The sequence below is a fragment of the Corvus moneduloides genome, chromosome 19 (assembly GCF_009650955.1).
Source record: "Corvus moneduloides isolate bCorMon1 chromosome 19, bCorMon1.pri, whole genome shotgun sequence".
In the NCBI taxonomy this organism is placed as follows: domain Eukaryota; kingdom Metazoa; phylum Chordata; class Aves; order Passeriformes; family Corvidae; genus Corvus; species Corvus moneduloides.
Window position 1 is genome coordinate 277,690 of NC_045494.1, and position 27,742 is coordinate 305,431.

The 27,742-nt window shown below is 46.0% G+C and overlaps 4 protein-coding genes across 8 annotated transcripts; 2 read left to right on the forward strand and 2 right to left on the reverse strand.

Annotated features, from left to right (window-relative positions):
* Window positions 1–128: 128 nt before the first annotated feature.
* Window positions 129–10,529, reverse strand: GPS1 (G protein pathway suppressor 1). Of its 2 annotated transcripts, none has more exons than XM_032128669.1 (14): window positions 10,400–10,529; window positions 7,817–7,909; window positions 7,295–7,476; window positions 6,337–6,501; window positions 6,033–6,168; window positions 5,800–5,877; window positions 5,454–5,514; window positions 4,995–5,080; window positions 4,396–4,490; window positions 3,179–3,284; window positions 2,757–2,837; window positions 2,492–2,629; window positions 2,139–2,273; window positions 129–1,415 (listed from the first exon to the last, which is right to left on the reverse strand). In XM_032128669.1, the coding sequence occupies exons 1-14, from the start codon at window positions 10,430–10,432 to the stop codon at window positions 1,341–1,343; spliced, it is 1,464 nt and encodes a 487-aa protein (XP_031984560.1). In that variant the 5' UTR covers window positions 10,433–10,529; the 3' UTR covers window positions 129–1,340. The 2 variants fall into 2 exon arrangements, with proteins under 2 accessions (XP_031984560.1, XP_031984561.1); XM_032128670.1 differs by lacking the exon at window positions 10,400–10,529 and adding an exon at window positions 9,729–9,992.
* A 5-nt stretch (window positions 10,530–10,534) lies between these two features.
* Window positions 10,535–17,418, forward strand: RFNG (RFNG O-fucosylpeptide 3-beta-N-acetylglucosaminyltransferase). The gene is made up of 8 exons (XM_032128679.1): window positions 10,535–11,079; window positions 11,921–11,969; window positions 12,483–12,585; window positions 12,966–13,119; window positions 14,148–14,236; window positions 14,327–14,492; window positions 15,823–15,908; window positions 16,140–17,418. The coding sequence occupies exons 1-8, from the start codon at window positions 10,687–10,689 to the stop codon at window positions 16,204–16,206; spliced, it is 1,107 nt and encodes a 368-aa protein (XP_031984570.1). The 5' UTR covers window positions 10,535–10,686; the 3' UTR covers window positions 16,207–17,418.
* A 1,282-nt stretch (window positions 17,419–18,700) lies between these two features.
* On the forward strand, window positions 18,701–22,481 carry DCXR (dicarbonyl and L-xylulose reductase). 2 transcript variants are annotated; one of them, XM_032128680.1, is made up of 8 exons: window positions 18,701–19,165; window positions 19,233–19,330; window positions 19,437–19,591; window positions 20,817–20,859; window positions 21,179–21,278; window positions 21,440–21,504; window positions 21,593–21,710; window positions 22,179–22,481. In XM_032128680.1, exons 1-8 carry the CDS (start codon window positions 18,814–18,816, stop codon window positions 22,280–22,282), a joined length of 1,035 nt encoding a protein of 344 aa, XP_031984571.1. In that variant the 5' UTR covers window positions 18,701–18,813; the 3' UTR covers window positions 22,283–22,481. The 2 variants fall into 2 exon arrangements, with proteins under 2 accessions (XP_031984571.1, XP_031984572.1); XM_032128681.1 differs by lacking the exon at window positions 21,593–21,710 and having other exon boundaries at window positions 22,179–22,289.
* Window positions 22,478–27,727, reverse strand: RAC3 (Rac family small GTPase 3). 3 transcript variants are annotated; one of them, XM_032128688.1, is made up of 7 exons: window positions 27,557–27,635; window positions 27,118–27,194; window positions 25,410–25,481; window positions 25,021–25,138; window positions 24,325–24,387; window positions 23,680–23,839; window positions 22,478–23,573 (listed from the first exon to the last, which is right to left on the reverse strand). In XM_032128688.1, the coding sequence occupies exons 4-7, from the start codon at window positions 25,111–25,113 to the stop codon at window positions 23,443–23,445; spliced, it is 447 nt and encodes a 148-aa protein (XP_031984579.1). In that variant the 5' UTR covers window positions 25,114–25,138; window positions 25,410–25,481; window positions 27,118–27,194; window positions 27,557–27,635; the 3' UTR covers window positions 22,478–23,442. The 3 variants fall into 3 exon arrangements, with proteins under 3 accessions (XP_031984579.1, XP_031984581.1, XP_031984578.1); XM_032128690.1 differs by lacking the exon at window positions 27,118–27,194 and having other exon boundaries at window positions 27,557–27,727; XM_032128687.1 differs by lacking the exon at window positions 27,118–27,194 and having other exon boundaries at window positions 27,578–27,675.
* Between the last annotated feature and the right edge of the window lie 15 nt (window positions 27,728–27,742).

A 27,742-nucleotide genomic window follows, 5' to 3' on the forward strand; every position in this document is an offset into this window, starting at 1 on the left:
ATCTCCAACCAGATCGGAAAGCAAAACACAATGGCCCTAGGAAACATAATGAAGCTTAGCAAAAAATCAATGGCTTGAGATCGAAATACCTAAAACCCAACTTTAACATAAAACTCCAAATACTCAGAAGCTTTTAAATCCTGCTATTTAATGCACTAGATATAACAACTCATTTTTTTTAAAAAAGCATGAACACATTAACAGTAACATCTGTAGTCAGTTGCCAGACCAGTCAGGGCTGGAGTAAAATTCTCAGTTTGCCTTATGGATTGGATGAATACAAGGCTGCAGTTGACTTCAGAAAATTCAGTGCATATCTCCTTTCATGAACACAGGAAGAACACACACACACACACAAACACCCTGGGCTGCCACCTTTAACCCCTTTATAAAAGGAAAAGCAGAATAAATGCACCTGGAGAGTGGGCACCTAGACTGACTCTTTTTAGCGCTTCCACTAGACTTGAGTGGTGTTTTATGGCATTTATCCATTCTACCCAAAACAACTGTTGCACATGTGGGGAAGCCATCACACACTACGGCAGTAAGACTGGGCAAGCAGCAATATTTGCGTGAAGTAGAGATTTACTGCTATGATAACACTGGACCCCAAAGCTAGGTCACACACAAGTGGGAAACACATCAGGAAACAGTTCTTTGAAAATAGAAACCAGAGGCGGGGAGGGGGGGGGGGAGGGGAAGAGAGGGGGAGAGAGAGAACCTGGCTGCAGGTAAACATAAAACCCTAAAATAAAGACGTGTGACTGAATGCATGGAAGCAATGTCATATTTTCTGGTGCAGGTGAAAATTCTCCAAGAGTTTCTCAAAGGAAATCTCGTCCCCCATCAGAACTCTAGCTCCATAATTGAGAGCAATGCACTTGTAAGTTTATTTGAAAACAGAAAGCTCAGCATTGCTCAAAATCAAGGCAATACTTTCAGGCCAGCAAAACTCATCTTATATCATGCCTGTCCACTCAACTAACTATTTTTGCAGCTTTGAAACAAGAAAACTAATAGCAGCTGAAAAACTCTCAACTCAGCATCTGTATGAATAACCTGACAGCTCTTTATGGAGTGGTGGAAGGAGAATGAAGGTTTTCTACCAAAACTGAAATGATGATCCATTTGCAGGGATGCTGTTTTTAAAAATAATTTCTTTTCAAGAGAATTGAAGTTATTGGAATATTCATATTATCCACCACCAAACCAACCCTGACTCTCTCAACCCGAGCAAGAAGGGAGGGAGATAGGGACAGTTTGTGAAGCTCAGCAGTTAGTGGGTGAGACACTGGGTACAGTCCTGAGGGACCATTTCTTTTGGTAGTGCACGAAGTTTTTCACATGTTGGTGCTCATTCTGGATTGGCTGTTAGCTGGAGTGAGCTCCCCTTGGCTACCTTCCCTCGGAGGAGACTGCAACAAGACCAAAACACATCCTAGTTAGTGATGTGTAAATATTCTGCAGCCTGCTTCCTGAGAGACAAAATGAAGCACAGGTGAAGCTTAGCAGGATGGCAGCAGGGGGAGAGCATACCCCCAGGTTCATTAATGATGATTTTGTGTTAACAACTTTGACAGTTCACAAAAACTTTTCCTAAAAAAGTCAAACCAGAACTTTTAAGCCACTCTTATTTACTATGTACTGGGGCTGTTGGCCCCAGAAATTGAATCCTGTCTGGAATTTAGTAATTACAGGGATTAATATACTATAGAAATTAACACATTCTGTGCAGATGGTCTATTCTCCTTAAAGTCATCCTTTTCAAACTGCAACCCAGAAGGAATACTCCTAACGACTAATGCATTTTTTACTTCCTCTGCTGAAAAAATTACTTCAAACAATCTTTGTTGAGAAAGTAAAAGATACGTCTATCAAGGACTGGACCAAAGGAATTATTCAGAATTAACCCAACCATATAAACTTCAAAGGAGATTCTGAGTTCTACAAGCAGGTTAACGTACCGGCTAGAAACACCTTATATATTTAGTATTTACTATTGTAAGAATTTGTCCAATCAGGAACACGATAGCTTCATTCCCTTCCAGAATCTTCAGTTCACCAACTTTTAGTTTTAGTTAAAAAAAAAAAAAAAAATCATAACATTGCCTTTAAGTCCCTATTTAACACGCCCATACCTTGACATGTATCTGGTTGCGCAGGACTGCAGCTCGCAGGATCATTGCTTTGGCACGGCGCTGAAACTCTTTGCCCATTAGTAAAGACTTCTCAAAAGTTGTACTGCGCTGATCTACATCTCGAGCATACAGAATCTGTAACCAATACAGAGAACTGTAAATGGGAGCTGTGCCAGGGTCCCACATCAGGAAAACAGCTAAGGCATTATGGAGCCTGAGGTCACACACAGCTCACCCCTACCGAACACACCAGGCCCAAGAGATGAATGCGCCTTCCAAGTGTCTCAGGAATGGAGAGTTTCTAATCTTAGTAAACCTGTTCAGTCTATAATCCATGGCTGAAATGCACTCACCTTACTGTGCGAGTCTATTCTGGCATTGATCAGTCCCTCCAGGATCAGCTGAGTGAGTTCATCTTCCAGAGCAGCCACTGTGGTGTTAAAAGCAGTGGCCATCTTGCGCATGTCTGCTGACACGTAGGGGCTGAAGTACTAAGAAGAAGAAAATATTCAATTGCCAAGGGCACTCTCCACCTTCTGAGAAACTAAGGGAAAAGCAACTGCAAAGAGATGGCCTATCTCCCTGTTCATCCACCTCTGGGATGACAGGAATAATTACCTGGATAAGGGCACGATTTCGAATCTGGGTATAAAGTGTCCTGACATGAGGTGCAAGGTACATATCTAGCAGCAGGTTGTCCTGTGCAAAACAATAAAGCAATAATCAGAAGCTGAGAAGCAATCTGGAAAAATACATTATTCCTGTGTTCTGAAACATTTATGCATATACACTTAAACCTTAAGAATATTACACTACAGCAAGACAGTATGATAAAACAAGAATGAATAAAAGAATTAGCAATACGTTTAAAACATTTATCATTTCTCTCTACTAATAAACTACTCCCAATTTCCATGCACCATGTCAGGAGACAGAAGAGCTGAACATATAGTATCTACTTTTGACAATCACTGCTTCTCACAAAAGGCTAGGCAAAGGGAAGTTTAGGGTCTGCTCTGCTCTGCTCTCCCGCAACTCACCTTCATCTCATCCAGCATCTTCAGGCATGAAGCATATTTAGACTCATAAAACTTGAAGATGATGTCACGAACCTGTGGCTCCAGCTCCAAAAACAATTTGAAGGAGCTACAGATAAAGATGGCAGTGATCAGACATTGGAACTCACCACTTAAATATCCCATAACCCCATCACTCCCAAGTCGCAAGGTTAAAAACTCTCACTACCATTCAAAGATTCCAAGAATTTACCCTCTAACAGACCAGACAGCCCATTTTCAGCAGGGCTGGGAGCCTGGAACACAGAGAGATAGAGCACAGCATCAGAGCTGTGATGAAGGAAGACAAAAGACTTTTGACGAACCAAGTAGTAGAAGTGTCTGTCCATACAAAACAAAATAATGAATATGAATAGGTCAAAATCAGGATACATCACCAGCAAACAAATGCCATATCTGTGCTTGCACTGTAGTCTGTGCTGGCCAGCTTTTTGTCCCCTTTCAAAGCACAGCCTTCATTAAGTACAGCATGCCATAGACACGTCAAGCATGCAAATTTCTCAGAGAAACAACCTATTGCGAGTGTGGTAAATCTTAGGGATGTACACTCTTACTCAGCACACTCCCAATTCTCCATCACAGATTTTTAAACCTTGGGATCTCACCCTATGTTTCAGCCCACAAAAAAGGGTAACAACCCCTTTTCCACAGCAATTTAAAATTACTGCTTCTGTACATCTAGCTGATAGGAATTCAGTGTCATTGCAATTCAATCTTTGACACTCAAATATGCACTTTCTTTCAAAGACTATAATTCTCTTAACCTTCTATATGTCATAGTTAGATTACAGGCCAAGGTGTACTAATAATTACTAAATTGTTTTAATGATTAACACCAGAACAAGGAGCAACATGAAGGCAAATTATCCTAACAGCTGCCTTTGACAGAGGGCTGTGTCCCTCGATTTAATATCTAATATGAACTACTGATGGAGACAGACAATTGGGCTATGCAGATGCTGGATTTAACCTGGACGGGAAACTTATACTAAGAAAATTTTAGCTGTGATTAACCACTGTGTTTTAGACAGTGAAACACCACTTAATGCTAAAGCCAAACTAAGGCTCAGTGATTCTTTCTCTCCTATATGAGAAATACTCCTGCCAGAATCCACTCTTAGCCAAAGTCCCATGTTCCAAAAGATGTCCAGTACATACAAACCCCTCAAGGCATCACTCACCTACTGGAGATAACATTTCGTTGCAGTTCCTGACGGTCAAATGTAGCAAGGGCACAGAGCCCACCATACACAGCCACATTGCTGGGAGATAATAGCTACAGAGAGAGAGACAGAGAGCTGTCACTGACTAGCAAAATGGCGTAAGGGTGGCATTAAGTCTTCTACCCCAGGCCTTTCTTTCATTCAGTGACAAGATTAGTCCTTATCAAATGCAGCGGAAGCACTCAGCTTGCTCCCACCCAGTGTGCGGGGTGACAGGGCCAGAGCAGTAACACTGCTAAGAGAGTAGACACCAATTTCAAGAGGTTTTGGTTGATTGAGCAACACAGAATTATAGATCTCACAGGTAACTCTTATGTGATCTAGAGTAGAACATTTAGAGAGGCCAAGAACAGAGACTTTAAAAAGAAACAAACAAACAAAAAAACCCCAACACAACAACAACAAAAAAAACCCCAGCCAACCAGCACAGTTCACAGCACCACCAAACTATACAGGAATGCTGCAAGAATAACTACAATATCTGAATTTTACAACCTAATACTTAGAAGAATTACATCCCCTCCAAGACCTGCACACAGCGCCCTCTTGGTCCTCACCTCAGGGAAATCACAGTGATCAAATGATGCCAACAAGAAGCACTTTGCTGCCTGTTTGTACTTCCGGGCAGCTAGTTCAGCCAAGCCTAGGAACCAGAAAAAGTTAGTCCTTTTTTTGTGATAGTATACAGACTAGGGAGAATTGAAAAATCTGGGGAGTAGGAGAGGCCCCCACATGGCTGCTAGTGCCTTTACTACTGAAGAAAAAGAAGATCCTCAGACTGTATCAAGCATCCTTTGAACTACATTGACTCACACAGGTATCCTCTCTGAAGAAACTCAGGGAGAGGAAAGAGATGGCAAAAACCAGCCAGCAGTTCTATCTCACCAGCTTCATTAAATTTTGCATGTCTGGTGTGAAAATACAAAGTCTGTCAAATATGAGAGAAAAAATAAACGCAAGAGCCCTATGGACAGGTAGAAAGACAGGCCATACAGGAAGCTGAAAGACTCACTCACCTGCTGCACATTTCAGTTTGGTGAGAATTGCTTGTGTCTGGCTATCTCTTTCTCCTCTTTGCTAAAGCATAAAACAAAGCAGTAGTTAGCAAACAGTATGAAAGCTATTTTGCTTACAATCATCCCCAAAATATTTCACCCTGATAATTAATGTGTAAATCTCAATGGCAAGAGGGAAATATGGTAAAACTGAGGACAGGGAAGTATCCGTTTTGACCTTGAGTCAGATTTTGTACACACATATTATGGGAGAAGTCATAACAGGGGAAAAGAAGAAATCACTTTACAAATTTTGGAAACAGAAAACAAAGGGAAAACTCATGCAAGCTACAGAGCAGGAGCTTACTTCTGCAATTTCTGGTGTAGACTCAGCCTTGCTTACATAGCTCAGAACATGAGACCAATTCTGGAGGTAGACACTGACCTGTAGAGAGCCAGAAACAGTGTGGAGTAGGCATGGATAAATGGCATTCCTTAGATAAGCCGCATCACTGCGGACACAGGAGCCGAGTACAGGGGAGTGACTTCGCAGCAGGTATCACAAAGACACCAAGTACCATTGCCTGCAAATCTTCCTACCTTGATAACATTGAGACACATGTTGATGACATGTTTAGCACTGGTGCAGTAATCACGGGCTCGTGAGTAACACTTGAGAGCATTACTGAGGTCTCCACAGTCCAGGTAATGATCACCTAAGTCATCATGGCCTCTCCTGGAGGATGGGAATTAAAACATCAATGAACTGTATGCTCAGAGAGGAACAAAGTCAGTTTGTTCTAAACAAGTAACTCAACACACTGACCTAAGAGCACATCCCATGTTAAGTGCATGGAGGAGCAAAATGCTCTTCCTTGCTCCAGCAGAGCCTTCTGCATCTCACCTGATACTCTCCTTGATGGAGTTCCCTTTGTAATTTTTCAGATCTGTATCGAGTTTCTCCAGTTTAAGAAGAGCTTTTTTGCGTGTAGCTTCAACCCAAGCTGTGTCAAGAGGAGGGGGTTCAATTCCACTATCAGGGACAGCATCAGGTGTATTTTGCAGTTCTCTGAAAGGAAAGTATTTGAATGAAGCTATTAGGCTGAAAACACTTCGAAACAGAGGTCTGCTATGTGCCTGGCATTGTTACCCTAACAAACAGTACTGCATACACAAAATAGACCAAAGAGAAAATAAGGGTAGTGGGGAAAAAAGAAACATATTGCTAAAATCTCCAGTGCAAAACAGTAACACAAGCATCACAGATGTTTACAAATACTTCACAAAATTATTCTAATGATCTTAGGATAAGCATACTGTCACACACATGATAAAGTCTCCCCACGCAAAACAGACAAGAAATCATCAAATAAGCATAGCAACAAAAATAATGCAAAGAAGAGAAGCGTGGATGGATAAGCGAGATATCAAAGGTTATCCTTAACAGCAAACCGGGGGTGGGGGGGAGAACATGGAGAGAAGAAAAAAAACCAAACCAAAATAAGGCAAAGAGTTAAATTAAGTTTTAACTTATGAAAACAAAAGCATCTAGAACACATCTCCATAATCTACCCAAGGAAAAACAAATATGTTCATTAATATCTGAGGCAGTTGCAAGGACTAAACTCACCTCAATATCTACCTGCAGCTTTTTAAAGCACAGAGATTTCAGAATGAGATAATGTCTCCTGTGCTTTATCTTTTAAAAAAGCATGAACACACATTTTACTGCTATTAAATTCTAAGGGCAAAGACAATTTGTTTAAGGTACATGCTGGTATTACATACAAAGTCCTCCACTGTGGCACATCAATCTTAACTCTGTCAGGAAAGCTCCCCAGGGTCCCATGACCTCTTAGTACCTTGTGGCCTCAGACAGCTTTCTGTGGATTTCTTCATACACATCAACATTGAAAGTTCTTTGGACAAATGACAGAGCCATCTTAAGAGCTTCCACCCGCAGCTGTGGGCAGTGATCAGCAATGAACTGCAGCCGCTCAATCCGCATCAGCCCACTGTAGCTGGATGCATACTGCTCCAAATCCTGCCAACAAAACCTGGTCTCAGAAGGTGAAAATGGACACGCTACATCAGGCTACTACACTGTGACCTGGACAGGTTTTCCTACAGACCTGACCCCCTCAAGGAGGGCAACATGACTCAAGTAAAAAATCAGTAAGATTAGTCCATATCTGCTTTCTTCAAACATTAGGATTTCCTCAGAAATATGCAGTACATTACAATTTACTTTTTTAAAATTTCAGTTGTGACACCTTTTGTTAAGACTAATCAGCTTTAAGATTTTTCAGAAGGGATTTTTTCAAAATTCTTAAAGGAAGAGACCACACACAAGAAATGTACCCACAGCCCTCAGCAGCACGTACCAGTGTGGGGTTCTCCACTACATAGTTGATATCAGGTGAATTTTGCTGATCTTCTTGTGGATCTACGTCAATCTGCATGGGCTCCACTGCACCCTAAAATATCAAAATTAGGTCAAAAGTAGCTTATTACATTTGAGCAGGAAATAACTATGTGATTCAATTTATTAAAGACTTGCTTAAATACATGTTAAATTCTAAAAATTAAAAAGCACTCCTCAGTCTTTTGATATGCTTAGGATTTTTCTCTAGCAACACCAACAGTTAGCATGATGCTTGGTCTAACGCAAGCAGCAGCATGGCTTAGCATTCACACAGAGCAGTTTATTTGGGTTGGTAAATTATCAAGCAAAACAGTGAAGGGGTCAATAAATCTGATTCTACAAAGTATCTGCGGCATGCATTCCATTTCCCTTCCCTGAGCAAGAGCAGGTGTTAACACTCAGCTCAAGAAGTTCCGAAAGACAAAACGTACCAAAAAACTCACCACAACCTTTCAAAATTGCTTTAATGCTTAGAAGTAATATTTTAGGGGGGCAAAAAAGGCAAAAACTGTTAGACTTCTTAGAAGTATTAAAAACCATAAAGAACAGAATGCAGAATGGCAATTTCAGAGTTTCCAACATGGCAAGGAACAATTTGTCAGCACTGCAGAGATTTGCCATTAGTTGAACTATCCTACTGTAGTTTTCAAGTCCAGTTACTTAGATAGAGCCTCTTTTGCAGAAACAATAAAATTTTATTCTCCCAGTATATCCTGCACTGCTTTGAGCCATAAGGACTCACACCTATGCAGTGACTTCAGCACAGCTGCATCATTACAGCCCCTGAATGTATTCCAGGTAAGACTAGCTTGCTATCCCATTCCACAAACTAAACTGGTCTGCTAGCACAGAATTCTTTGTCTCCTCCTAGTCAAAGTGTGCTGAACAGTCCTCCTAGGAATTACCCATTTAAAGTGAGGAAAACTTAGCTGAATGTCTTCTTATGGAATACTAATTTTGTGCACATATTACACAAGCAACACTTGATTTGGTGTAAATTGCAAAAGTGGATCTCACAAAAGAAATGCCAACCACCTTGCCCCCCCACACATCAGATTATTTCCATATTTTTACTGATTTTACTGTCTGTTAAGAAATCAAAGATTGAGGGGGGGTTTTTTGACTGGGTTGATAGCTTGTTTGGTTGGGGTTTTTTTGTGAGAAAGCACAGGGCAGATCGAGATTTCCTATCTCTAAAAATTATACTCACCCACAGTCTGAGGGTCTTATTCTTTCACAAACTGGTACACACCAAATACATACCTCAACACTGAAATCTCCCAAAATCTGAAGTAAGAAGCAAGTGAAGCATAAAAACATTTGTTTCCTAGTTTAATAACCTTTCCATGAAGGAAAGGGAGGGAGGGCACAAAGGAAATTTTGATTGTCTAGATCACCACTCAGGAAAACTGTACATACAAACAGATAACTCACCATATGCTGAGACCATTACTTTTTCCACTTTTATCTACCTTCTATCTTTTCTTATATCACAAACACTAAGTGCCAAGGTTAGATTGTTTAGGCTGTGTTTGCCTACCATAGTAAAAACTCAGTTACAGACTCCTTAGAACACAGCATTACAAAGGTAACTGCAGTTCCAGCTGGTGGAACAGAACAACTTGTGTCTTGCTAAGCTGGGAGTCTACACTCTGCGTTTCTCACTTAATTCCCAGACAATGAAAAATACAAGTGGTCTGGAAGTCCCAGTAGGACAAGCAAACTCAGACACTTTCAAGCTCTTTATTTTGGAAGGAAGATGTAAGGTTGGCTTAAAAACTACTCACAAAGCAAATAATATAACAACCACTCCCCAAGATTTCCTGACGGGAGTGCCAACAGAGTACCAACGGGTACTCCATTGAGGGTACCTCACCAGGCCTCAAACAAATAGATAAACTGGTGCCTGAGCTGAAGTTTCCTGCTGTACTCGGAAGGAAGAGGTGTGACCTATTGCTGGAGGGCGTGCAATACAGATCTGTCACTAATGAAGGGGCTGAGTTGGATGTTGAACTGTCCCTCATCCTCTCCTCACTTCCCAAAGCCTCGTGCCCTGACACAGAATTACTACTGCTACAACTTGCAAAAGCTAGCCTTCGCGGGTACCTAGTGTAACCGACCCACTCGGCGCTCCTGGGGCTCTCCCCTGCACTGCAGACTCTCAGTTCCTCCTCTTCGGCCACCTCACCGTACCCTCCGCGACTACTCTAGCCCTGCCTACGGCACGTAGAACGCGGGAATCAAACACGGGGCCACTGCAGCGGCGGGGGACGCCACGGGTGCCGGAGGATGCTCGGCTGAGCGCTGCTTCTCGCGAAGGGCAGCGGAAGCGACACAGACGGACCCGACGGAAGGGCGAGCGAGGGCCCAGGGCCAGCCGAGAGCCGCTCCCTGCCCGTGGAGCCCAATGCGGAGGCCTCACGGCGCCCACGGACGCCGCGGTCGGGCCGAGGTCCCAGACCTCGCGTGGGAGCGCGGCAGAGCGCGGCAGAGCGCGGCCCGGCCTGGCAGGCCGGGCGGGCGGGACACAGCTGCCCCATACCTGCAAGTTAAAGACCTGGACGGGCAGCGGCATCCTCCCCTCACGCCGCCGCTTCCGGCCGCCCGCCCCTCCCACTCCGCTTCCGCTTCCGTTTCCGGGCCGCGCGTCGCGGCCAGGCCGCGGCCGACAGGTGAAGCTCTTAAAGGGGCCGCGGCCCCACTCGGCCCCGCGGCGGCGGCGGCGGCGCGACGATCTCCGGGTGCTCCCTCGCGGGGCTACCGCCACGTCCCAGAGTGCGGGGCCATGAGGTGGCCGCGCCCTGCGGCGGGGGCCCGCGGGGCTGCAGCATGAACGGTCCTTGCCTGGGGCTGCGCAGGGTGGGGGTCCTGCTGTCTCTGGGCGCCGCCGCCTTCCTGCTCTTGCTGCTGCCGCGGGGGCAGCGCCCCGCCGTGCCCCGCCCGCCGCCCGCCGCTGGTCCCAGCGCGCCCCCGCAGCACCGTGCGGGCCCCGAAGGCTCTGCCGGAGCGCCGGGCGGCGGGCCCGGGGCCGGCGGCCGTGGCGGAGGCCTCGCGGGTAGCCCGCAGCTCTCGCGGAGGGGCCGCCTCGGGGCCGCCGGCAGCTCGGCCAGGGAGAGCCTAGAGCTGAAGGACATCTTTATTGCGGTGAAGACCACGAGGAAGTACCATAAGAGCCGCCTGGACTTGCTCCTCCAAACCTGGATCTCCCAGGCGAGGGGACAGGTGAGACTTGGCCAGCGGGCAGGGATAGGCAGCCGGGAACCTCGGCCCTGCGCTTTCCAGGGCAGCTGCTGCACTCTCACGGAGTTTCTTCTTGCTTGTGTTAAAAGCGGCTTTCTTTCTAAGACTGTGGAAGGCCGTCTTATATAAACGGTTGGTGTGAACACGCTTCCAAAAGAGTTCCTTGCTGAACACGCCAGTTGCCTGCAATATGGGATCGGTAGTCCAAGCAAACATAGCTTGCTGATTCTTGTGTGACTGTGGAAAGTGCTACATGATAGTGCAAGATTCCTGGTGATGATGCATCTAAGCCGATATTTTGGACTAAGTAGTTCAGCCACCTAAGTTTTTCTATAGAACATAAAAATTGTTCCCTTGTTTCAGAATTTCAGTCTATTCAAGTATATTAATGGGATTTTGTCCAGCAGTTGGAACAAGACGGTGTTAACAACCTGCCACTTCCCACTCTGACTTGCATTCTTTCTTCTTAACCTGCTTGACAGCTGTGGATGATTCCTAGCCAGAGAAAGGAGGTACTACCAAAAAAGACCAAAATCCTTTCTGTCTGGCAATCAGTTGTCTGTACCCTGAGACAAGGAGGGTAAAATACAGGCTGCTTTATTGAAATGACACTCTTCTGGTTTGTAATGAAAGAACGTAACAAATGAGGCAGGGGTTGAAGTTGCTAGGGGTCTCTCTGCTACTCCCTCCCCCATTCCAGTGGATACTCTGAAACAAACGACCAAGACAGACAAAACATTCCGAATTCTGACTGAAACAGAGCAAATTTAAAATTAGAATCTGAAGTTCTTAAACGTGGACACACCATTTTTGTCTCCCACAGACGTTTATATTCACAGACTGGGAGGATCGGGAGCTACGCCTGAAAGCAGGTGAGCTGTGTAGCAGCATAGGTGCATACTGTCTGTTATAACTGAGTTTTGCTTCTTTCATACTTTCTATAGAAGTCCCTATTTCATGCTGTGCAAGCAATTAGGGAAGTTAAGATGGAGAAAATGGAGAAAATTTCTCCCTACTTGCCACCTAGACAAGATGCCTGGAACTTCTAGAATACTGGGTTCACCTTTGTACACCCTTTCTTCTTGTTAGTAAGCTTAAGTTTACATGGCCCAAAGTTATAGTAGGTATTTCCTTTGCACACATCTCATAACACTATTTATATACCCTCACTTGTTTTTATGCACTCACACAATTTTATGACCTCTGCAGCTTGCAGGCCAGATGGATAACCTGTGAGCCCTGCCTGTCCTGCAGTTTCTTCTCCATGTGTGCACCATGTGCACCTCAGATGTACAGTACTAGTGCCAAATGTGCACTTCTTTTGTAGTCTTTTTTTGACTATGCATGCTTCTCAAACCTGAAAGGGCTGATCTTTATTCTTCTAGGGGATCATATGATCAACACCAACTGTTCCGCTGTCCATACCCGGCAAGCTCTCTGCTGCAAGATGTCTGTGGAATATGATAAATTCCTGGAATCTGGGCAAAAGTAAGTGAAACACATTGTTCTGATTGACTTTGTTTCTTCCAGTTCTGTGCTTACAGGAAACTTGAGTAACCATCTCTGTTCCAGTAAGGAATGCAGTATTAGCTGAAATGTAGGGATGAGGGGAAGAAAGGGAGCACAGCATGAAGCAGTGTTTATAAACAAGCATTTTCTGAAAGGTGGAAAGGATTATAATCTAAAGGGGTTATTGATTTCAGCTTCTTTGCAGACTTAGCATCTGTGGGTGCTTTCATCTTTCCCATTCTGTAATTTGGGACAACAAGAAATACTTTCTGCTCCAAGCCTGAAAGACTTAAGACTCAGTTGTAAACCTGTAATTCATTTCTTTGTCCCTATGGCTTCTTGCTTTGTTTTGTTTGAAGATGGTTTTGCCATGTGGATGATGACAACTACGTGAACCCTCGGACTCTCCTGCATCTCTTGTCTGCCTTCTCACATAGCCAGGACGTCTATGTGGGGCGACCGAGCCTGGACCATCCCATCGAAGCAGCTGACCATGTCCAAAGTGATGGATCAGTAAGCAAACTTTGCAGTTTGTCTGAGAGACATCCCAACCTTCTGAGCCTTTAAAACCTTGAAAATTCATAGGATTCCCCCATAAACCCAAGTGATTTAGTCTGCAAGAAATGAACCTGGTGATGGTCATTTTCAGAGGCAGGGTGCTGGGTTAAATGCACCTTCACTCCGATGTTGTATGCATATGTATGCACAATGGAGGCTGTCTCCTGGATTGCTGTTTCTGTTCCTTTATTCATGTATGCTGTGATCTGCCTCATTCTGAGCTTAGCAGGACCTCCCCACCTTGACTGTTATTTTTCCTTTAGTGGCTCTGGGGGCAGTGTTCCTTGTTTTAGGGCTTGGGAGTTTGGGTGGGAGTTCAAGGGGTTTTTTATTTGTTTTGGGTGCAGTATCACACACATTGTCATCATCTTGAACCAACCTGAGAGGCGTGACAAAAGCTTTCTGGATAGATAAAACATTTCCAATATAAAGTGGTTGCTAAGTTTTCAAGAACTGGAAGCAAACATATCTCAATCACAAGATACATGTGCTAAGGAAAAAGTCCTAATCAGGTTGCCTACACTGGCAGTTCTAAAGATATATCAATCCACTGGCCAGAAAGTCAGTTATAATAAAGCAGCTTGTTAGGGAAGACTCTGCACAACAAAGTAGTCTCCTCGGACATGGAGCCAATATATATGGATCACCTTTGATATCCTCAGTAACACTGAGCTGGCTATGACTCTTAGTTAAAATGAACAGGGGACAGATGGAATTGGGTAGAAGTGGGGCTATCGTTTTCCATAACTCCCTTAGGGTCATTTGATGGTTCACCTGCTGGCTGTTTCAAGATAGTTTCATTTGAGAGAACAGCTAGCTGCACTTTCAGCAGCCTAAACAAATCGGGATTCATCTGTAGCCTTGTTCTGACTCAGATGTATTATGTGATATCAGATAGAACCTTGAGTTCCCTTCCCTGCGCAGCCAAATGGAAAAAGCTGATTATCAGTAACTATTGTGTGTTTTTTCTTTTTGCTCTTCAGAAGACAACTGTGAAATTCTGGTTTGCCACAGGTGGAGCTGGGTTCTGTATCAGCCGAGGTCTTGCCCTGAAGATGAGTCCCTGGGCCAGGTAAGCACTGTTCCTAGCTGAGCTCCATCAATACATGTTTGGGAGGCTTTAAAACATATTTTGGCTTGTCTCCTATGCTCTCTGTCACAGCCTGGGCAATTTCATCAGTACTGCAGAAAGAGTGCGTCTTCCCGATGACTGCACTATTGGCTACATCATCGAAGGGCTGCTGGAGGTAAAGCTGCTACACAGCCCGTTGTTCCATTCCCACCTGGAAAATCTGCAGAGACTACAAGGCGAGTCTGTACTGCAGCAGGTAGGACTACACCTCATGTCCCATCCTTATAAATACACCTTAGTCGGATCAGAAAGAATACTCTGCATAGACTTAGCACTCTTCAGCAAAGAAGGATATCTACAGACTCACTCAGAGCTGTGTCCTGCTTAATTCCTTCATTTAGGTAAAAAGCGCACTTTCACCCTAGCCAACTGGTCATATAGCTGTCCCCTCCTTTGGGGACACATTCTGCTACATGAAGCCTAAGTAGGGTGTTCCCCATCTCCTTCTAAACCCTGACTTTTTGCATGTAGCAGTAGCAGAAAGTGTAAAAGTTTGCTAAATAGTCTTCCTTGTTTTGCCTAACAAAGTTTCAGTCTTAATTAATGCTGTTCAAAAAGGCAGCTATAGTAAGTACTTATTCAATAGCTAAGACATAATTAAATGTTTGATCATTTTTAAGAATAATTTGTCTGAATCTCAAGAAACTTAAAGTTGCTTCTGAAAAATCAAGTTACTTTTTAATTGCTGGGATACATTTTACCTCTTGGGCAGCAGATGGAGCCACAAGGCCATCCAGCAGCGTTGCCTGCATCACATTGCTTGGCACCCTAAGTAAACAGGAGTGTGGTTTTGCCCCTGCAACGCTGCGTGGTTATATTTTTCTGGCAATTGTATTAGGCAGCAGAAATGTACGCTTGGGGCCAGATTCCACCGTGATGTCATCTCCTTCATCTTAGTGAATGTGACTGTAGCATGAATACATTGTTTCACTGATGATCATTGGTTCCATGAGATGATGACAGCTACCCCAAAACCCAGGAAATGTACAATTATAAAGAAAACATAAGTCTTCTTGTACCTGACACCTGAAAAATTCTTAATGCAGTGCTTGTGTGGAGGAACAGCACTCATTGGGTGTTCCAAAGATCTAAATTTTGTTCCAGATTTGAAACATGACAATCCTTTCCATGCCATTTAACATGCAAATGTTTATATTTTTCCCCTGTGCTAAAACATTGCTATTGCAGACTTCAGGCAATGTCTGGTGAGGATGAACGTATTATTTAGCGAAGGTACAGACAGTAGCAGGATTAATGTCCTTACAAAGCTTACAATTCAAACTCATCTTGTTCTTCAGGGCAATGCAAGTTTCAGATCTTCTGTGTATTCTCCCCCATTGCCATTAGTGCCATTCAGCACCAACATTCCTTACATCAGAACTAACTGCTGTCCTCCAAATGTGATCCATGTTCAGATTAGACAGCATCTTTGGAGACTTTCTTGGTACCACATTCACACCCTGCTGTTTCCACTCTGGTTTTCTGCCTTAGTGTTAAAAGTTCTGAATACTTACTTATTTTTACAGGTAACCCTGAGTTACGGTGACCCTGAGAACAAACACAATGTCGTGAGTGTGGGAGGAGTGTTTGGCCTTCAGCAAGATCCAACCCGGTAAGTGTCCACTTCCAAAACAAGATCTCCCTACCTTGTTCATGTTTGTCATCTGTAAGATGATCAGACCCACTAATGGGGTTATTTTCTCATGTCAGCTCTTGTTACTGTGCCAAAAGCAGGTAAACCCACCCTCTGCTCCGTCAGACTGCTGCACATTCAATGCTAGTATGTTCTGTGTATGGAGAATTCCAATCTAATGCTGTCTTTTTTTTTTTTTTTCCAATATAGATTTAAATCTGTCCATTGTCTGCTTTATCCTGACACTATTTGGTGCCCTGCTAAGAAGATGTCATAATTCTTGACCAGCCACTGACACCTATGTCTTAGCTAGTTTGCATAAGACAGGAGTTGTGGAGTTTTTTGGTGGTTTTATTCTTCTGGGAGACAACCAGTGGTATCTACAAAGGAGGTAGACAGTTTCTGTTTAGAAAAGCAGTCAGATGTGGTTTGTTCAGCTGCAGCCTGGGACATTCCAAGAAGAATCTTTGTTCTTTTGTCTAGTGGCTCTTCATAAGATGACCACAGTCCTGTGTGTATGAGTCACTTTACACTTTCATCTGATGTCATGTGAACCTGTGCTTGGGCACATCTGAGGTAAATACAGTACTGGGAGTGAGACTGTTCTTACTACCCTTAGGGGTTTTTAGAAGCCACTGTCTTGAAGCTGGAGTGCTAGAGCAGACTGTAGTCCCCATGGTGACAAGAGAGGCAAAGTTTTCAGTCATCTTTCTTGGGAACAGAATTACTTAAGGGCTTCTGTGGCCTGCCAGATTAAAACTCCAGTGGGCCAGAATACAGAAATCCTGGAATTACTAGGGTAAACAAGGCTGAAAGCCTTTGTCATGGGAAAACCCTGTGTGAGGGTAAGCTTACTCGGGACTGGACAAGTTGCTTACAATGCACATTCTCCCGTCATCCATGTGTACCTCCTGTGGAGGTAATTGTCAGACCTGGCTCACATGCCAGCTGATTTGCAATGGTTGATGAGTATGATCTATTCTCTTGATATTTGATATTGAAGAAATATTTGCCTGACAAGATGGTAATTGTTCCTCCCACTTGGCCAGTAGTTGTCGCATGAGCTGGAGAAGCTTTTGCTGGCAAAACACACCCTGTTTCTGAAGCTGTGTGATGGGGGGAGGAATGCTAGATAGCTGCAGTGCACTGAGGAAGGTTTTGATGGTATCATTTGAGGACCTTTAATTGTATGACCATGGTTACTCCAGCTTCTTCAGATAATCTTTTAATTACCATAAAGATCACTGTTTGTTTTTACTCCTTAATATTTCAACAAATAGTTCATGCAGTTACTAAAAGGAGACTGCACACTCACAAGCAGTTCAGTGCTCTAGCAGTATCATCTGCTGCTGCTTTTTAAAGAAAGTAAATTTAGTTTTGAAAGTGGAATGAATGGGGCACCATATGTCTACTTTTTTGTTAGCCCAGACTTTGGCCATGTGCAAACCTTATCTGACCTGGAGAATACCATAAAAAAAAAAAAAACAAACTTTTCAAAACCACTGTTTACTCTTGCAGACTCTTCAAAAAATACTTTCTGGTTTAATGCTAGAGTTTGAGGCCAAATTAAGGGAAGGATAATAGAATGCCATTGTATGATCTGGAACTGTGATTACTGGCTTGATTGTGGACCTAGCAGAAGTTTCAGGTTTGTAAATGGCTGTGCTCAGCTGTACTGTGGGCTTCAGGTACTTACTTAACCTGGCAAATGCCTGTAGTGTATTCAAGTATGCCACTTAGCACAGGTGTCAGCCTCCTAAAATATACCATGTTCCCTGCATTTTAACAAACCTTTCCGTGTTTACCTCAGTACATTGCCTTCTTTGCATGATTTTAGTTAGCTCCACTGAGGAGCAAACAAGCTGACTGCTACTTACACAGTCCTGCAGCTCATTCTTGTATTTCTCCTTTCTGCCATGTGTACTAAGGTGACTATGAGGTATAGAAATAAGAATGCTGCAGGGATCAAAGCCCAGCTAGCACACTGGCTGTTCCCTAATGGGCTGTCAGTGTTACAGCTGTGCCTGTCACAGAGGAGGATTTATGGAATAGCAGGTTCTACCTCTTTATTAGGTCTTCTGCTAACTAGAAGTGAGGCATCCTGTGGTTTAATGATTTGTCATTAATAGTTCTGGAGATTCCTGGTATCCATATAATTTTTTTTAAAACACTTGTTAGGTTCTTGGTTTTAAAATCCTGTAGCAGAAAACTGTGAAACTTTGGGAGCTCTTGAGGTGATTTTGTCTTCAAGCACTTCTTCTGAACTCTTCTGTTGGAACTTTTCTTCCCCTTCCACTGGAAGCAGCCTCTTGTAAGATGACACAGACAGCATGGACTGGGCAGCAATTGTGGCAAACTGCAGTTAAAAAATTACAACACTTTATATTGATGGCAGCAAAACTAAACGGTAGAAGTTTCACATTGTGGTTACAGGTCACACTAGGTGTGCCAAAGAGACAGTGCCCTCAAAGCTGGGACGGTGTGTATGGAACTTAAAAAGGACCGTGTTCTCTTGCAGGGCAATAGGAAACTGTTCAGTGTGTTCAGGCCCGTTCCAAGGTTTCTTGAGATTACAGTAAGCTGTGTGGATCTATCACGATGCAGCTTTTTCATCAAACTACTTTTTCATACACAAAGTGATTCTATAAAATAAATATTTAAATATGTGAAAGGCTGTGTTCTTTCATATTTCTTCACATGTGCTCTGTTTCAAAAATGGACCATAAACCCACTAATCCAGAAAACTACACCCTCCTGTCAGGCTCGTGTGACGCCAAGGGCCAAAAAGCAAGTAAGCTCGATGACTGGGATGTGGAGAACAGATAAGAATGAGAAGAATCCTTGCAGATGCTGATTAACAAAGTATACTCAAAGAATTGAGATAATGAGGATTTTAGCTGTCATCTTCATCAGCAACTTCGAGGGGGCAGAGCTGGCAGGTCTTTTTCATCAGCCTGGGTTGCTGTGGTCGCTCAAAGCTAGTCCTGTCAAGAGTGAGAGCCAAGAAACTTCACCTCTGTGTGCGTCTTGCTGGATGCGCCTGGAGACGGCTTCGTGCTGCGTTCCCTGGACGACGGGCAGCGTCCGGCCCCGGAGGCGAGGAAAGATCGCGCTGCTCTCCCGCCCTGTCGGGTCGCCCCGCCCCCGGACTCTGCCCCGGCCACAGTCCAGCCGAGCCATGGAGTCGTATCTCAGCTTCCGCGGTCGGAGGGCCCTGGTGACTGGGGCCGGCAAAGGTTACCGCGGGCGGAGGGCCGGGGTCGGGGGTCGGGCCGGGGCGAGTCTGACGCCGTCTCCCCCCAGGGATCGGTCGCGCCGTGGCCGTGGCGCTGAGCAGGGCCGGGGCCCGCGTGACCGCGCTGAGCCGAACGGCGGCGGACTTGGAGAGCCTCACGCGGGAGGTACCGGACCCCCTCCTCCTGCCCCCCTCCCCCGCCCCAATAACCCCGCACCGGCCCCCCGGGCTCCCTCGCGGCTTCCCGCCCACGGCGGCCGCCCTCGCCACAGTGCCCGGGCATCGAGACCCTTTGCCTGGACTTGGCTGACTGGGAGGCTGTGGAGGCGGCGGTGGGCGCGGCGGGGCCGTTCGAGCTGCTGGTTAACAACGCGGCGGTGGCGGAGCTGCAGCCGTTCCTGGAGGTGACGCGGTCGGCCCTGCAGCGGTGAGTGTTCGGCCCCGGCCTCCCTGGCGGCTCCCGCACGTGACCGCAGCTCCACGGGAAGCTCTGGGGCCGAGTATGCCCGCCACGGCGTCCCAAAGCTGTGAACGTCAAAAACGGCGGCAGAGCTTTCCAGAAAAGGGTGTTATTAGAGGGGAAGTAGCTGGAAAGAACAAAGACAGCAGCTGATGCACAGACACCAGACAGGCTGACATGCACACTTTTAGCAATGCCCCGTGTTGGTCGATTTGTTACTGCGTATGTCCTTTTTCTTTACTGTCTTTTCATTTTTTATAACATCACCTTTCACTCCTTAAACAGCAAAAGGAAACCAAGCACTGGCTCTTACATCCATTTGTAAGTAGCCAGAACCTACAGTGTCACCTCCAGAATGGTGGGCTGCACCCAACCATCCCACTGGCACGGGAGGAGAGTGCCTTTGCTGCTCATCAAGCTCAGAGCTTCCAGTCTAGTTCCAGCTTGGTTAAATTGAAAGGTAGTTGTTGCTAAGACAATTCAGAAATAGGGACAACAAAGCCAGGTAAGGAAGCAAAAACCAGTCACGGTGGGAAATTAAATTTGCTAACTACAATAACATGACATCTTTTTTCTCTGAAAAGCTCTGTAGTTTTGTTGTGAGTATGCTTTAGGATACAGGCTATGTTGAGTCCACGTCCTTCTGAGAAACTGGGTCATGCTGTGTCCCTATGTTGAAAATGGCTGTTGAGAATCTATAATAAAGGTTTGTGACTAGAACATAAAATGTATAGATTCTACTAAGATCAATCAGCAGAAGTGGCAGGCGGAAGCCTGACTAAGGAAGCACAATGTAGCAAACAGAAGAAATGCTGCCTCTATTACAGCAGCTTTGCTGTATAAATCTATGTGAAGGGTTTGCTTGACCTAAGAGTCATCTGCCCTGGCTCACACCCAGGGCTCTAACTTTGACACAGGAATTCCATTAGGCTGTGTAAGAGCAGAGTCCTGTTCAAAATGTGCCCTGATGCCTGCACCTCCCCACACGCTGACAGGCTTGCAGCCAATGGAAAGTGCATTGCATTCACACCTGACCATTCTGGCTCCTCCTACACTTTGCATTTCTGTCCATGTCCTAGACTATCACCAGTGTTTCCAAGAGACCAGCAGCACTTGTCCTTTGCTGCCTCCCAAAACAGTTCTCTGGGCTGGGCTACAACCACTCTGTAACTTAAATTTGATTTATTTGTAGGTCTCTTGATGTGAATTTTGGGGCTGTGCTTCATGTTTCCCAGGTGAGGAAGAACAGTTGCTGCAGCTGCCTCCATGAAAAGCAGTGACTAAATTGTTGTACATAGCAGGGATATGTGTCCACTGTCGGGGCTGAAAGGACTGCAGTCCAAAGTCAACCCGACAACCTACATGTACAGCCCCTTCACGGGCTCTTGCTTTGACTCTCTTGTAAGCAGGAGGCAGTGAGGACTTGCTTCCTCCAGACGTTTTTGTTCTTTGGTCTACCATACTAGCCCAGTGAGAGTCCTGTGGAGTGAAGTAATGATTTCTCTTTTTAGGATTCTGACATTCCTCTTTTTTTTCTCTCCTACCCCCTCCCAGATAGTTGCTCGACAGATGATTGCACAGCAGGTGGCAGGGGCTATTGTGAATGTCTCCAGCCAGGCATCAAAGCGTGCACTGAGGGATCATGCTGTTTACTGTAAGTGTGTGCAGCTTTAGCAGTGCCCCTCTCAGTTTTGATCAGCTGAAGACCCATAGTCACCAAGCTGCCCGCTGCCAGTTCTGGGTAGTGGAATACCCGCGTGTTCCAGACCAGGTGCTATGTAGTTAAATACCTCCTGTTCTTCCCTTCTCTTAAAGGTTCCACAAAAAGTGCTTTGGATATGCTGAGCAGAGTAATGGCAATGGAACTGGGACCCCACAAGGTAGGAGTCTGTGAGAAAAAAGTGTGAAAGCTGAACCTGAGCACAACCACAGCAGTTGGGTTAGCTTGTTTGTTCCTCCTGGTCCCAGATTAGGGTGAACACTGTGAACCCCACTGTGGTTATGACTGACATGGGGAGAATTAACTGGAGTGATCCTCAGAAAGCTGCTGCCATGATTAATCGGATTCCCCTGGGAAAGTTCGCAGGTCAGTGATGTAGGTCTGCTCCCAGGCTGTGCTCTTGTGTTTTCTCCAAGCCTTCCTTCTCACTGACATCAGAGCCAGAAGTACTTTGCTGATTTTTGGGCCAAGTGACAGCTCTGCTGAGTGCATTTTGGCTGAACTCCTGAAGTATTTGATCAGGACAGGGTGAGAATCAACCCTCCTTCTTGCTTCTACAGCCTCCTCATCTTGGGACAAGTGAAATGAACTTAGCCTATTGCTCATAAACCTGACTGGGTGTTTGCTGTGACCTAAGCATCATTTGATCACAAGGACACTTTGATGTCCAGCTTTCAGCCACACTGTCCTGGACACTTCATCAAGCACAGTTTGAAGGCAGAAACACTTTCCTGCTCTAATTACCTGTAGAGGTCAAAGGCAGACCTTTTTAGGTGCTTGTTTTTCTGGTACAATTTGAGGTGGCCATCAGATGTTCTCTGTGTTTGATTGCAGAGGTGGATGATGTGGTGAACAGCATTCTCTTCCTGCTGAGTGACAAGAGTGCTATGACAACTGGCAGCTCACTGATGATCGACGGGGGCTTTCTTGTCTCCTAAGATGACACCTGCATTTCACACCTGGCCTCAGTTTACATATGAGTACTGCATAGATGTAAACTGGATAGTAAACAATGGATTGTAAACAATGACACAGACCTCTTGCTGGAGGGGCAGCAGGGCTGAAGACTGTATTAGAGGTGAGGCAGAAAATCAGCTTTGCAAGGCTGCTATATAATAAAGCTCACATACGCCTTCATGGAGAATGTTTATTGCACCAAATAAGGTTTTATCTTGTCACTCTACATGATGATTAGAAATTGGACCTCTCTTCCAACCCTGTTCCCCCCCCACAACCCTTCAGAAGCTCTCCCTGTTCCATCCAAATCCACAGAGTCTGTCTGTATTTTCAGTGGGAAGGGAAAGAAGTTAGCAGACTCCTCATTGCTTCCTTTGCTGTCTTTAGTAGAAAAAAAAAAATAGAGGCAACAACCCCAGCCCTGCTCTGCAGAGACTGGATTTTGGGGGGAGGCCCTGCTAAAGACTAATGGGGGGGAGCAGCACCTTGCTGTCCTAGGGTGTGCACACAAAAAGGCAAATGCATTGATTGCACAGAGCTGTTTCACTCACAGAGTTTGGCTAGTACCCAATAAAGCACCTAATGATTAGTTTTTCAGCTTCTCATTTACGTTGACCCCTTCCAGGGCTGGTTATGATTTCTTTAACAGTCTCAGGAACATTCTGCTAGAGCACCAGTTTGTTAACTGTTAGCCACAGCAGGCTGGGCAAGGAGACTCTACCACCCTCCCAGCTATTCTTGTCTTTCAGCACCATTGAAATCAGCTCCCTCCCCGCTCCCACCAGGATCTTCACCACCTGTTTCACCTGCAGGTTGAAAACAGGTGTTTCCAGAACAGGATGGATGTCTCAGCCCCTTCCACTTGGAGTTCAGGAGAGCCAAAACAGCCTGTTGCCCGAAGGAGCTACCTTGCCTTCCCTGTTGTACCTCCCCTGGGGGCTGTATAGTCCCCAGCTGGTCTCCTGCCCCCACTGCCCCTTCACATCAACACTGACGTTAAATCAAAGAGACATTTAAAAAACACTGACTTCGTACATGATGAAGGGCCCTACACATCCCAGCCCCCTTCAGAAACACCCAGCTTAATATGCAATCTGTCAGAGGATGACAGCATGCTGAGCCAACACCTAGGCCACAGCCCTCAAAACATGGTACACTTTTTGCCAGGCTTCTTCACAGGCGGTGGGCAGAGCACAGCCCGGATGGCTTCATCAAACACCGTCTTCAAGCCCCGCTGTGTCAGGGCAGAGCATTCGAGGTACTTTACCGACCCTGGGGAAAGAGAGCTCCAGCTCAACCACTCCAGTTCTACCACCATACGCTGTCCCTCACCCCCTCACAAAGTTCAGTGCCACCGACATCTGCTCATGAGACTCACCGATCTCCCGAGCCATGGCCAAGCCTTGGGGATAGGTGATGGGGGCCAGTTTCTTATCACGTAACCTTTCAATGGTGTCCTTATCATCCCTCAAGTCCAGCTTGGTGCCCACCAGGATAATAGGTGTATTTGGGCAATGGTGTCGGACCTCAGGGTACCACTGAAACAGAGAGGCATGATAAGAGAAGTAGTTACATGAGTGGCCATAACCATGAGGATGCATTCCTACTATTGGCAACGAGAGGTTTACTACTGACATGGTGGCAACACCTGAACAGGATACTGCTGCCTACAGTTCTAATATGCTCTGCAAAAAGAGACTAGTGCAGATGTAATAATGAAGGCACCGAAACAAAGAATCATGACAGACATTGCCAGCTAACTCTGCACACAGCGCTGCCCTTAACTCTATTTTAGCTTCTAAGACATCCCTTATCTTAAAACACAGATTCAGAAAGGCAGTAACTTAGCCAAAAAAGTAATGAATAAAAAGTAGGCCCTGCTTAAAACCTGCAGACTATGATTTTCCCTCACCAAAACATTACTGCTTGAAGTTTTGGGCTTGTAGGGTGTGGTGCTGGGTGGGGCAGGGAGTGTCACTAGTTCTTCCCTTCTACTGTTTCACCCAGGAGGAGAATACTTTACCTTAGCTCTGACATTCTCAAAGGAGGCTGGACTCACAAGGGAGAAGCAGATCAAGAAAACATCCTGTGCAGAAACAAGAGGGTCAGCTGTGCAGAAAGAAAAAGCTAGAGACAGTGGAGGGAGGCTGCAGAGGGAGCCTGAGAAAGGACAACCTCCTTCCACAAGCAAGGACTGCTGTGGCTTTAAGAAATTCTTCCCCATTAAGGGTGTTAAACTAATTCAGAGAGGGAAGGAATAGACCTTGAGTGTATGATTACATCTTTTTCCACAGTGCTGGGCTCTGCATGTTAAGAGCCTGAGGCCTCAAACATCTTAACAGCGCTAAGGGTTTCACCAGCAGCACAGCTGCGTAGGAACTGCTACACCCAGAAACACTCCTAGTGCAGCCAGGGATCTGTCCTGCTGAGAGAGAATGGGAATATGGAACTGGCTACACTTGCACAGCAGCCCTACAGCATTCCTTTTACTTGAGCCTCCCTGGGGCACCCATAACTCTTCAAAGACCATTACAAAGCAGGGACTAGAAAAGGACAATCTCTTAGGAAAAATCAGATGTGATACTTCTTAAACAACCGAATTATGGGTGCAGCTGCAAGAACTCAGACTTTCCTCAAAGGGAAGAAGCATGCCTGTCCTTGGATGCCTCCCTGTCTCTGAGAGGGAGCAGCCACAAGCCAGTCCAAGCCCAGCACTCACCGTTTGTGGGTAGGAAAGTGGCCGCAGTCGGTCATAGTCTTCTTGCCCTGCTGTATCCCAGAGGCCCAGGTTCACTGGCTTTCCATCTACCATCACATTGGCAGAATAATTATCGAACCTGCCAAGGAGGAGTCCCCATCAGTGACAATTTTGTGGTGACCTTCAAATCTCTATACGGAATTCAAAGGGGCAGTGAATCAGGAAAGGATATTGCAGCACAGTTCCAGTGGGGACAATATGCCTTCCTCACACACAAAGCCACAGCATCATCCTCACCTGTGAAGTTCATAGTCTGATTTGCAACAGCCACCTCCTCACATACAAACCCAACTTTTACACACACGTGCATACGAATCAAAAAGCAACTGAAGCCCAAGGCCATTACTTACACGGTGGGAATGTATTCTCCAGGAAAGGCATTTGTGGTGTAACTGATCAGCAAGCAGGTCTTCCCTACAGCTCTGCAGAGGGTAAGAGTGACAAGCATAAAGAAGGGTACAGCACGGAGCATTAAGGCAGTAAAACTCACCCTTCCCCCACGGAAAACACAAGGTTAGATAAAAAGTTACCGTGTGAGAAAACAAACCTGTTGCAGGCTAAAACTCCCTAGTTGTCACAGACACGGCCTGAACTCAAAAGGTGCACCTTGCCCGAGCACTTCCTGACCCTACTCTCTCCCACTCCTTTTCCCTACCCATTCAGCCCTCAGCAAGACATCAGTCAAAATATAGTTGTTTCATGAACCAAGAGAGGCAATAAATTAGGGTTGTGTGCTAGGCTCAACAGATGCATAGTAATTCAGCAAAATGGAAAAACAGTGAGGTTAAAAAACACACAAGAATGCAGAATTCTGCAAGCTCCTCAGATAGGAATTCACTATCAATAAATACAAAGGGGAAAAAAATAAGTATCCATAAACAATACTGGACTTTAAAACTGACCACTGAAGGTTTGGAAAAAGATTAGCGAAGAAGGATGAAAATACCAGCTCAGGGCTTTGTTGGAGGTTGGCAGGACTGGTCAGCCCAGCAGTGGCAGCTGGCAAGGGCCAGGCCAGGCCTGGCTGGCAATAGCGTAAGCATACAGACTTTAACCAGTCCTGCAGATTTCCTAATGGAAAGCTTCGCTGTAAGAATGGAGGAGTACCAGCAGTGTGAGCAACCTCTTTACCATCGAGAAAGTTGTGAACTGCAGACAACCTTCCAGAAAAAGATCGTGAGTGCCAATGCCAGGGAAAGCTGGCTGTGAGGTGCCTGGGTGAAGCTGAATAGCTAACAGAGTTGGGTATCCCCTACCCAATTCTGCAACCAGACTGACGTAAGAAAAGACGTCAGACGAGAGGAACAGAGTCGACAGTCTCCTGCACACACCAGGATGACAGAAAGCACAGAGACGACGGACCACTATTACAACTTCTCCTCTGGATTAGGTCCCCTCGGTCTGAGAAGAGAGAAGTTCTGTCTGCTGACTCGTCCAACTTTTCTCCTGAACTGACTTCTCTCTCCCACCAAACAGGGAAGCTTGTAATTCACAAAAACTGTGTATCTATGTGTTTCCAACTTCATTTATCTGCACTGTTGACTTGGTCTTAAGGCAAAACACAAGACAGCAAACCTTCAGCTGAACTCCCTTTCCAACATCCTCTGCTCCCAGTCATTCCTCTCCCCGCTGCAATAAGGCTGTGTTGTTTGGGTGGCTGGCTTTCTCCTACTCCCTTCTTTAGCCCCCACACAGGCTGGAACCTGGAAGGCCTCACCACAAACATGTATTTGAGGGGGTGGCACACACGAGAAAGGGGAAGTCCAGTCCCTGCCTAAGACCAGTTCACATTTAGGTCTGAGTACCTCAGCTCTGTTCTTGCTGATGTGATCAGAAAAGTAAACTGGAATTGTGAAGAAAAATACGCACGATGAGCTAGGAAAGTTACAAAGCAGCATAAATCTAGTGCATGCCTGCATCTTGCAGGCAGATGTGTTCCCAGAAAAAGGCATCTAGGAAGAGCCTAAAGAAAAAAGCAAAAAGGGTGACAAGGAGCACATGGTGAAATCAGAAAGAGCAATGCATTTCTCCTCGGATCAACAAAAGGACATACGAAACCTGCAAACATCAAGATTTTCGGGAGGACTCTGTCATGAATCAAGCACGTACAGTGAAAAATAGCGAAATACCGGCACCTAAATAAAACAACAAGGAGGCAGATGTAAAACCCAAGAGAAGCCTGTTTGCTACCCAGGCAGCACCCAAGTTCATGAACTATGAAAGGAGCAGGGCAGGGTTGCGCGGGCCGCGGCAAGGCCCCAGTCTCCCGCCGGCCCCGCTCCCGCCGCCCCCGGCCCAGCCCCACCCGAGCCACGCCCTCGTCAATCCAGGCCGGACCGAGCCTCGCCGCCTGACGCGGGGCCTCCCGCCGGCGGAGCAGCTCTCCCGGGACGCAGGCCCGGGCCAGCCCTCCCTCCTTCCCTCGGCGCCGCCGGGCCCGTTTGGTGCGGGGCTGCGGGGGCCGGGGCGCGGCCGGGACGGCCCCTCCCGCACTCACCCGTCGCCCACCACCACACACTTGATCGCCTGCATCTGCCCGCGATGGCGGCGCCGCGACTGCGCCGCAGTGACCGCCCGCGGGGTGGGGCGGGGCCGAACCGAGTGGAGCCGAGCCGTGCAGAGCCGAGCGGAGCGGGGCCGAGCCGAGCCGAGCCGTGCATCGGGGGCAGGGCCCGTGCCTCCC